Consider the following 11,583-nt stretch of genomic DNA (forward strand, 5'->3'; position numbering starts at 1 on the left):
ATATTATCAAATCACAATTATGACAATAAAAGCTACTTTTTGACAAAGTTTAGATGAGACCCCACTTAGAAAATGGACAAAATTCATCCTCAAAATCAACATTTTTGAAAAACTTATTTTTTTCCATTACAAAAAAATGGTAAACTTTGACAAAAAGTAGCTTTTATTGTCATAATTGTGATTTGATAATATTTAGATATGAATCAGCTGAAAATACTTGTGTAAAGATGTCTTTCAGTCAGTCAAACAGCAAATAGTGGAGCTCTGCAGCATCTACTGGATAAAGTGATCATTTTTTACTTTTAAAACTGCATTTTCCAAAAGATGGGCAAAAATCTCACACTAAACCATGTCAAATTATCCATGTTATCCCCATGAATGAAAGTTAGAAATGTGGGTCTTTTATAAAGTGAATTTTACCAAAGTCCCTTTAAGACAAGTCATTTCACTCGGCGGCCATCTTTGAAACGCCTCTCGGGCATCCTGGGCATCATGCAGCTCCAAAGCTGTTTGCCAAGCTTTCGATTAAATTTCATATTTGAAATCACCAATGAAATCTGACAACAACTGTCTCGTAATTTTTTTTCCAAACGCTCGAATCATGAAAAAAAACTGTATTTTTATGCTGGATCAAGCTAATGCGCGTGCGCAGACCTAAATGCGCGTCTCTTCAGCTTCATTTCGGGGGCGCGCGTCTGACTGTGTCTCGGTTTACATGCAAACGTGCAAACGAAGATTTTCAAAATCTCCACTCTGGCCGGAGTTTTTAGAAAGACTCGTTTTCAGAGGCGAATTCTCCGTTTGCGTGTAAACGAAGGGAAATGTCTCCGTTTTTTCAAAATAACTATGTACGTGTAAACGGGGCCTGTTTCTATAGAAACCGGTGCTTCTAACGGCCGCTGCAGTGACACGATGACTTTACCAGTCAGCGATTGGCTCTTATTTAGAAGGCGGGACTTATTCCGCCATATTGCGCGTTACACTTTTTCCCATTCAAAACAATACGAGTGACACGTCTTGTGTTATTCAAAAAGCTGTTTTTGTATAAAAACCTATTTAAAAATATTTTTTAAATATAAATTTAAAAAATATGATAAATCCTCCATAAACTGCACAAATATGAAGTAACATTAATAAAGAGAGTAAAATTACATTTGTTTTTTAAAAAACAATTATTTTGTTACAAAATTTCATTTTGTTGCCTGGAGACCCCAAAGACCCTGAGTGTGACTTTTTTTTTTCTACACTAACATAAAAACAAGATATCACTCCAATTATGTTTTGTTTGTAGATCTAGAAAGTGGTAACCACTGTACAAAGTTTCATGTCATTTGGACAAAGAAAACATATTTTTTTAATTTTAGCAAATGTCATTTGGGGTCTAAAAAGACCTTATAAGGGTTAATCTCTCTCTGCTCCTGCAGCGTCACCTGGATCTGCTCATGTGCGGCTCTGATCCGGTTCTCCTCCTCCTGCAGGATCTTCTGATGGAGCGTCTCCTCATGGAGCCGCCGCTGCTCCTCCTCTAACTGTCTCTGATGAGCGGCTTTCTGACAAAATATACAGTGATGGATTATGATTCTGTTAGTGGGAATATTTACACTCAAAAACTCCAACTAACAACAACATCCACCTTTTCTTACAAAGATGTTCATTAGGCATCATTAAACCCATTGGGCCCCATGCAGTAGCTCATGGACATTAAACTGCATTACCTAAACTTACATTAAGTAAGTGTATTTACATTAAAATTTAGTTCATTTTTATGTCATGTCAACGAATTCAGTCTTCAGAAGGCTACAGCAGACAGACAGTGTGTGTTTGACCTCCAGTTTGAGCTCCTGGTTGTGTTTGTATTTGAGGATCCAGAGCGACAGGAACTCGATGGGATCCAGCGGTCTGAGTTCGATCAGCTCGGCGAGACCTTCGGAGAGACAGCGGCCCAGAGTCCTGCTCACATACTGCGAGTCCATCTGATCCACACCTGTGAGAGATAACAGCTATATTTATCTATCCAAACTGTCGTCAAATGGCGTTTTAGCGATGATATTAAAGGGTAGACATGTTGGTTTGTATTAGGTTCTGTTAACAATCTCCATGGTAACGGCGCAGCATTGAAACCATAGATGTCTGTAAACGTAGATTCCTCATTCAACCGCTCCAGACACGTCGGCGCGCCCGCCATCTTGGAACGGTCAGCGTGACGTCACTCACAGTAAGAATCAATGATGCCACAACATTGAGCAGCTTCTGGTTGTGAACGTGTTGGTTTGAGTTTTTACATGAATTAACTCAATTTTACAGGTTTTTACTATGTTTGCTTTTTAATGTCATGTTAGCTGATGTCTTTGTTGTATTGTATTAGTTTAGCAAAATCATCTGCTGAAGTCTATTGCAGATATAGATATTCATACATGCTTCTTAAAGGATTAGTTCACTTTCAAATAAAAATGTCCTGGTAATTTACTCACCTCCATGTCATCCAATATGTTCATGTCTTTCTTTCTTCAGTCGAAAAGAAAGGAAGGTTTTTGAGGAAATCATTCCAGGATTTTTCTCCATATAGTGGACTTCACTGGGGTTCAACGGGTTGAAGGTCCAAATGTCAGTTTCAGTGCAGCTTCAAAGAGCTCTACATGATCCCAGACGAGGAATAAGAGTCTTATCTAGAGAAACCATCGGCCATTTTCTAAAAAAAAATACAAATGTATATGCTTTATAAACACAAATGATCGCCTTGAACGTGCTTCACTGGTTACTTTAGTTGGAGCAAGATGGCAGTGTACCTTCTCTTCATTAATTACACTAAAATACAGCAAGGTTTTTGAAATGTACTTCTAGAAAATGAAGAACAAAGAATGTGCTTCAGGCGTGTTTTACTTTTTGATGTTTTTAATTCATTTATGGCACCACTGTAAACTTTATCAGTACATATTATATTGTTATATTACAATGTTATTTATTTTGTGCAGAGAATTAGCTTAAATAAAAAAGCCTGACAATGTCACTGCTAAATATTGTGGTATTCCGCCATGTTTCTTACTGACACGCCCCCAACTCGTAAAGATCGGGGCTTAAAAGCTTCCCACTGGTATTTCCGATTTTGTGGTGGCGTTCATGTGCTTTCAGCTCATAAATACGATCTTTTCAACATGACTTGAACAGCTCTGACCGTTCCAATATGGTGGACAACTTACTGCTAATGATAAATCTACATAAATATATCTATGGCTGAAATGCCTCAGGCTTGCAACAAACAATTTTCCTGCATTATGGAAAGTTGAAAAAAATAAAAAAGGTAATTGCATCTTTTCCACCCTCAGAATTGCAAGTTTATATCTCACAATTCATAAAAACTGGGAATGAATTCACAATTGTGAGGAAAAAGTCAGATAAATGTGATATAAATAATAACAAGCTTCCATACATCATTATGAAAGATTTCACAAAGTGTTTCTACTAAACTTATTGAACAGTAATTATGCAAATAAATGCCTTTGATAAAATACAGATCCATAATAAAAACACAGTCAAGATATAGCAGGTCATTATTCTGATATATTTGCTGTGAGGACATGAAGATAAACTAGTGAAATATTACAGAACACAAGAAAAGTGGAAAATATGTTGACAATACAATGCAAACAAACATTTCTGCACACATACTTTAGATAAAGTTCATCATAATGCAGAACATGAGAAACTAAATATGATCCACAAACATGATTCAAGAACACTACTGTTGAACATTAAGACAACTTGAACTTGAGTTCACCATAAAACACTTTCAGTGATCATCAGTTCTTAAAAGAACCTTTTTAGTGAACATTTTAATAATCTAAAGAAAATGTTTCCACTATTAAGAACCTTTTGTGCAATGGAAAGATTCTTCATGGAACCATCGATGCCACTTTAAAGAGTCTTTATTTTTAAGAATGTAATGTAAAGATTTTTCCACCAGGTTGCACATTATTACTCATCTTCTCTCTATAATCACTGCTCAAAGGTTCACACGTCAGACGTTTGTCTAGACTTTCTCTAGTTTCCGTCCCTCAGAAGAAGAACCGGCTCGTCTCGTCATCAGAGCCACGAGTGTTTCTGAAGAGATGGAGCTGAACTCGTGCGAGAACGAGCTGTAAAACACCAGCACGATGATCGCAAACGTCCACTCCAGTATGGCAGCGGCGTGCTGAAGAACGAAACTCTCCTGAATGAAAAACACACCGCCTGCAGGACAGAACGTTAAGGATTAACCGCACAGGATTTATGGCTAGATTTATGAGCACTTTGACTACAGGAAAAAGCTATGAACAGTTTTCTTTCTGTTCCAGTAAAGGATACTGAGTATGAGGGTGGTAAAGGCCAGTGAGGTGAGCGTGAGCCGCAGATGAGCCGCCTGGAAGTCTCTCCGTGTCTCGGCCGCGCGGTACGACAGCAGCGTCTGCACACACACAAACAGCAGACTGGCTGGGAAGGCCAGACCCGCGCCCACATAATGAAGGACTTTAGCATGGTCCACCTGCAGAAAACACAGAGAAAAACATTGCTTTATTGAAGCACATTTGCACACACCTCCATCGCTGCAGGAGGAAAGCCTTTGATTTCACACTTATGCAATAACACACAATCGGCGGATGCGGACAGGAGAGACCCTGCACAGTCAGCCATGTTTATCTGATCATAATAATGTTTTATAACATCTGCTGAAGCAAAGACAAACACACATTTATGGGCTAATTCAAGTAAACTATAGCAGCAGGAATTAAAAGTCTAAATGAATGAGGAAAAACAAAGTGTGTTTGTTCTTGCGTCGATAAAAGTTGAAAGGCGCAGGCAGAGATATGGAGGAGACGCCCAGACGATGAGCAGCACTTCAGATGTTCCAGAACATTCTATCAAATGATGTTAGTTTGTAGTTTATTGCTAGGTACTGTAAATGCATCTATGGTTGTTTGTTTGCATGGCAAGAAACATGTTAAAATGTGGCAAAATATGAAAAGAGCAAAATAAACAAAAATCTTTTCATATGAATAAATCTATTAAAAAAGGAGTCCTAAAGGAGTTGAAACCATCACAATCCATTAAAATATGCTTCAAAATATCGGACTCTTGCAAATGTATCAATGTAGTGGAGTAAAATAACAAATAACCTGCATGGTGCTTATGGAGAAATTCAGATATGAAAGAGTTGATGAAAACACTGTGTGAATTGTAATGCACTTTAATGAATCATATTGAAGAAAAGAGTCATTTTGTCCTTGTTTTCTTACTTGGAAGTTTCCAACAATCATGAGTCCTGCGGCACAGAGCCATCCGGCAAACAGACCCTCGATGTTTAACACATTGTTGCTCTCCTTATGGATCAGTTGAGCGTAACGCAGCAGACCAATCACAGTCACTGCAAAACATAACAATCACAGTCACTGCAAAACATAAAACAGAACTATCACAGTCACTGGAAAACACAAAACAGAACTATCACAGTCACTGGAAAACATAAAATCAGTCACTGCAAAACACAAAAAAACAATCACGGTCACTGCAAAACACAAAACAGAACAATCACAGTCACTGCAAAACATAAAACACAACTACCACAGTCACTGGAAAACATAAAACTAGGGCTGCACAATATATTGCATGAGATTGTCACGCGCATTTCATCAGTAAAGCCGGTTCCCTGATTATCACTAAATCGCCATCACCTGTTTTCAAATGGAGCGGCATTTAATAGACAGAGCCGTAGTTCACTGATAAGCCACGCAATATCGCGTTCATATCGGAGATGAATCGCCTTCGATAATGAACGCGATATTGCGTGGCTTGACAGTGAACTACGGCTCTGTCTATTAAATGCCGCTCCATTTGAAAGCAGGTGATGGCGATTTAGCAGTAATCAGGGAACCGGCTTTACTGACGAAATGCGCGTGACAATCTCATGCGATATATCGTGCAGCCCTACATAAAACATAAAAAACTAGTCACTGCAAAACACAAAACAACAATTACAGTCACTGCAAAACACAAAACAGAACTATCACAGTCACTGGAAAACATAAAACATAAAAATCAGTCACTGCAAAACACAAAAAAACAATCACAGTCACTGCAAAACAAAACATAAAAATCAGTCACTGCAAAACACAAAACAACAATCACAGTCACTGCAAAACAAAAAACATAACAATCACAGTCACTGTAACACAAAACATAATAATCAGTCACTGCAAATCAAAACAATCACAGTCACTGTAAAACATAACCACAGTCACTGGAAAACACAAAACAAAACAATCACAGTCACTGTCAAACATAATCACAGTCACTGCAAAACAAAACAATCACAGTCACTGTAAAACAGAACAATTACAGTCAATGCAAAACACAAAACAAAACAATCACAGTCACTGTAAAACATAATCACAGTCACTGCAAAACAAAACAATCACAGTCACTGCAAAACAAAAAACATAACAATCAGTCACTGTAACACAAAACATAATAATCAGTCACTGCAAAACAAAACAATCACAATTACTGTAAAACATAACCATAGTCACTGCAAAGCAAAAAACAACAGTCATAGTCACTGCAACACAAAACATAATCACAGTCAGTGCAAAACCAAACAATCACAGTCACTGCAAAACACAAAACAGAACAATCACACTCACTGCAAAACCAAACAATCACAGTCACTGCAAAACACAAAACAAAACAGTCACTGTCAAACATAATTACAGTCACTGCATAACAAAACAATCACAGTCACTGTAAAACAGAACAATCACAGTCACTGTCAAACATAATTACAGTCACTGCATAACAAAACAATCACAGTCACTGTAAAACAGAACAATCACAGTCAATGCAAAACACAAAAAAATCAGTCACTGCAAAACACAAAACAAAACCGTCACAGTCACTGTAAAACATAATCACAGTCACTGCAAAACAAAACAATCACAGTCACTGCAAAACAAAAAAACATAAAAATCACAGTCACTGTAACACAAAACATAATAATCAGTCACTGCAAAACAAAACAATTACGGTTACTGTAAAACATAACCATAGTCACTGCAAAACAAAAAACAACAATCACAGTCACTGCAACACAAAACATAATCACAGTCACTGCAAAACCAAACAATCACAGTCAGTGCAAAACAAAACAATCACAGTCATTGTAAAACAGAACAATCACAGTCACTGCAAAACACAAAACAACAATCACAGTCACTGGAAAACATAAAACATAAAAATCAGTCACTGCAAAACACAAAACAACAATCACAGTCACTGCAAAACACAAAACAACAATCACAGTCACTGCAAAACACAAAACAGAACAATCACAGTCACTGCAAAACAAAACAATCACAGTCACTATAAAACATAATCACAGTCACTGCAAAATACAAAACAGAACAATCACAGTCACTGCAAAACACAAAACAAAACAATCACAGTCACTGACAAACAGAACAATCACAGTCAATGCAAAACAAAACAATCACAGTCATTGTAAAACAGAACAATCACAGTCACTGCAAAACACAAAGCAACAATCACAGTCACTGGAAAACATAAAACATAAAAATCAGTCACTGCAAAACACAAAACAACAATCACAGTCACTGCAAAACACAAAACAACAATCACAGTCACTGCAAAACACAAAACAGAACAATCACAGTCACTGCAAAACAAAACAATCACAGTCACTGTAAAACATAATCACAGTCACTGCAAAACAAAACAATCACAGTCACTGTAAAACATAACCATAGTCACTGCAAAACAAAAAACAACAATCACAGTCACTGCAGCACAAAACATAAACACAGTCACTGCAAAAACCAAACAATCACAGTCAGTGCAAAACAAAACAATCACAGTAACTGTAAAACAGAACAATCACAGTCAATGCAAAACACAAAACAGTCAGTGCAAAACACAAAACAAAACTGTCACAGTCACTGTAAAACATAATCACAGTCACTGCAAAACAAAACAATCACAGTCACTGCAAAACAAAAAACATAACAATCACAGTCACTGTAACACAAAACATAATCAGTCAGTGCAAAACAAAACAATCACAGTCACTGTAAAACAGAACAATCACAGTCAATGCAAAACACAAAACAGTCAGTGCAAAACACAAAACAAAACCGTCACAGTCACTGTAAAACATAATCACAGTCACTGCAAAACAAAGCAATCACAGTCACTGCAAAACAAAAAAACATAACAATCACAGTCACTGTAACACAAAACATAATAATCAGTCAGTGCAAAACAAAACAATCACAGCCACTGTAAAACAACAATCACAGTCACAGCAAAACAAAACAATCACAGTCACTGCAAAACAAAACAATCACAGTCACTGCAAACACAAAACAATCACAGTCAGTGCAAACACAAAACAATCACATCCACTGTAAAACAACAATCACAGTCAGTGCAAAACAAAACAATCACATCCACTGTAAAACAACAATCACAGTCACTGCAAAACAAAACAATCACAGTCACTGCAAAACAAAACAATCACAGTCACTGCAAACAAAACAATCACAGCCACTGTAAAACAACAATCACAGTCACTGCAAACAAAACAATCACAGTCACTGCAAAATATAAAACAATCTTAAATGAACTATCTTAAATGTCTCGCTGGCTGCTGTCAATCATGAAGGAGAAAGAGATGTTTCTATAGTTCAGAAATGAATCAATGAATCTCTCACCCAAGAATGAAGCAGCACTGCACAGCAGACTGAACCAGCAGCTCTCTGGAGGGACGCCGCCACATTTACTAAACACACACATGATGATGATTTTAACACGTCTGGCAATACTTTTTGCTTATCTTCAAATTAAACGTGATGTTGTGGTACCTGATGAGTGGGATGTTATCCAGCGTGCAGCACAGATCAGATCCGCTCTGAAGAACCAAAGACGTCTCACAGGTTGAATTATACACCCTACACACACACACAACATACCGTGACAATGTTTGCTGATTTCACTTCAAACATAATATAAGTTAAAAACAACAATATTATTGAACAAAACAGACTGAATAAACATAAAAACAGGGTTTTCATAAGATTCAGTGGTTTTGTTTTTGAACATTGCAAAATCCTTCCTACTCACTAATGAATGTGAGATAGTAAAAACATTTAACACACTGATCAATGTGAACAAACAGAGAGAACCAGAGCAGATTCATCCGTCACAGACCCTCATTGATTCAGCCTCTTTAACCTCATAATAATCAATGTGATCTAATCAAACGCGACAGGATAATATTATCTCGTTCGTTTATTGATGAGGAGTTTCTATTGATATCTGAATAAATCAATCACATCATTCTGTGTTTGCCACAGAGAGGATTCAATATTCACCAGTTATTCACAGGACACACGTGCTGATTGGAAAGTGCCATCGCATATCTGTGGATGTGAAAGAGAGCGACAGGTTAAAAGAGTAAAGACAGAGACTTTCAGAAATCCAACATCTTTTTACAAAAAGTTTTGGGATCAACTGGGAAAAATGATTCCTAATAACTATTAAATATTGCATTTAAACTATTTACAAAAAGACATTTAACTCCACTCATCCATAATATATATAATTAATATATATAATAACATATATATGAGTACATAATTACATATAATTAATAAAAGCTCATATGCTACTTCAAACTGAAACACAATTTCAAAATTGAATTAGTTTATATAAACACAATAATATGAATAAATGGACAAATGCCAAGACACCACACTAATGTTATAATATATTCAATAACATATAATATATAAACTTTTTAAAACCAAAAAAATATACTTTTTATCAATATACCAGGGTTATTATCATTAACTAAATCTAAAACCATATAAAAATTAATTACTTAAATAAAATAGACATTAACTGAAATAAAATTCTAATTTTCATTTAGTTTAAAACCAAAACCAAAGACTAGAACTTAATAAAACTATACAGATATATTTAAAAAGAACAAAAACGATTACAAAAACACCAAACAAAATGACTAACCTAAAATTAAAATGAAAACAGAAAATATAAAAAATAAAATCTAATTCAAAATATTAACAAAAACTGTCAAAGACACTAAAATAACACTGCAACAGATTCAATAGGATATTTTTCAAACTCATGTTTTAAAACAACAGACTGAAAGTTGACCAAAATTTTTACAATTAAAATAACAGGCAGAATAAAATTCTAAGCAACAGAATTGCATGAGAATTATTAACGCTGTCGTACAAAAGATAAGCTATAAAAGTAAATCTTAGATTAAAATGATCAAATGTAGTTGAAATGCATTCAAAGTGTTATTGACACCTCCAGATCTCCAGAACTCTTAATGTTGATGTAATTTGAGGATATTAATAAAGAAGACTCACATGATCCAGATTCCAGGCAGTGTGAACACAGGCAGACTGATGGGCAGCAGGAACCACAGAGACATTTTCACTCTCCTGCAGGAGTTTCTCTGAATCATTTCTTCAAATCAAACTCCACATCTTCATTCAGCTCAAAACATCCCAGAACTGCCGAAAGATCGACTCATGACAGCAGGAGCTGAAGTGTTTTCTGTCCAGTTTGTGGTCTGGTTCATGAGGAGAGAAACACATGTGAGGCCTGATCTGATGCTCCTCCTCCTCCTCTTCATCATCATCATCATCATCTCACAGTCAGACTTCAGCTTCAGCTCTTCTCATGTCATAAACAGCCTCGGGCTCCACAACTGAAAGAAACACCAGCAGCTGCAGCTGGACAAAATCACCTACTTCTGATCTCCTGCTCTCTTCAGGTGTTCCAGTGTCAGTCCAGCAGGGGGCGGAAGAAATGTTCATAAGGTTTTTGTTTATTTTTGAAAGAACCAATACTTTTATTTAGCAAGGACGCATTTTAAATTGATTAAAAATGTCAATAAAGACATTTATAATATTACAAAAGATTTCTATTTCAAATAAATGCTGTTATTTCGAACTGATTGAATGAAAAATGATTTGTGACACTGAAGACTGGAGTAATGATGCTGAAAATTCAGCTTTGATCACAGGAATAAATTACACTAATATATTCACATTGAAAACATAGCTACTTTAAAATGTAAAAATATTTCACATTTTTTACTGTATTTTTGATTAAATAAACGCAGCCTTGGAGAGCAGAACAAACAGCTATACAGATTATGTAGTTATCTCTATAATTACAGCACTTACAATCAAATAATAAAGTGTAGAAATGGAGACAATGAGGAAATAATGTAACAAAAATTTGCAACATTTTTAAAAAAATATGTGAAAGCTGAAGAATGCGTATAAAGACTTTCTAATAGGCTAATTAATATTTTAAAATGAATAATACATTGAGTTAATAGTTCATATAAAAATAAAGGGTGAGAGAAAGACATTCAAATGATGTTTAATTCGATATTTCTAATGTTTGAGAAGATCTAGAAGAACAAACAGAATGAATGAATGAACCCAGCAAACGTTCTAGCAAGGTTCTCTCAAAGTTATGAACAAACATTCAGAG

General features: G+C 35.9%; 2 protein-coding genes across 2 annotated transcripts in view; both read right to left on the reverse strand.

Moving 5' to 3' along the window:
• The window catches only part of dydc2 (DPY30 domain containing 2), a 10,617-nt gene extending 8,505 nt beyond the window's left edge, over nt 1-2,112 (reverse strand). Inside the window, exons 1-2 of the mRNA XM_048171461.1 lie at nt 1,827-2,112; nt 1,431-1,550 (exon numbers count right to left, since the gene is read on the reverse strand). Of these exons, the coding sequence (XP_048027418.1) occupies nt 1,431-1,550; nt 1,827-1,973 (267 nt within the window). The 5' untranslated portion in view covers nt 1,974-2,112. The remainder of the gene's footprint in view (nt 1-1,430; nt 1,551-1,826) is intronic.
• Nucleotides 2,113-2,677: 565 nt separating this feature from the next.
• zgc:86738 (Transmembrane protein 150A-like) lies at nt 2,678-10,843 on the reverse strand. Its single transcript, XM_048169927.1, has 7 exons — nt 10,443-10,843; nt 9,417-9,464; nt 8,907-8,993; nt 8,757-8,824; nt 5,271-5,398; nt 4,342-4,519; nt 2,678-4,227 (listed from the first exon to the last, which is right to left on the reverse strand). Exons 1-7 carry the CDS (start codon nt 10,538-10,540, stop codon nt 4,028-4,030), a joined length of 807 nt encoding a protein of 268 aa, XP_048025884.1. The 5' UTR covers nt 10,541-10,843; the 3' UTR covers nt 2,678-4,027.
• Nucleotides 10,844-11,583: the final 740 nt, after the last annotated feature.

The sequence above is a fragment of the Megalobrama amblycephala genome, linkage group LG20, assembly GCF_018812025.1.
Source record: "Megalobrama amblycephala isolate DHTTF-2021 linkage group LG20, ASM1881202v1, whole genome shotgun sequence".
Taxonomy (NCBI): Eukaryota; Metazoa; Chordata; class Actinopteri; order Cypriniformes; family Xenocyprididae; genus Megalobrama; species Megalobrama amblycephala.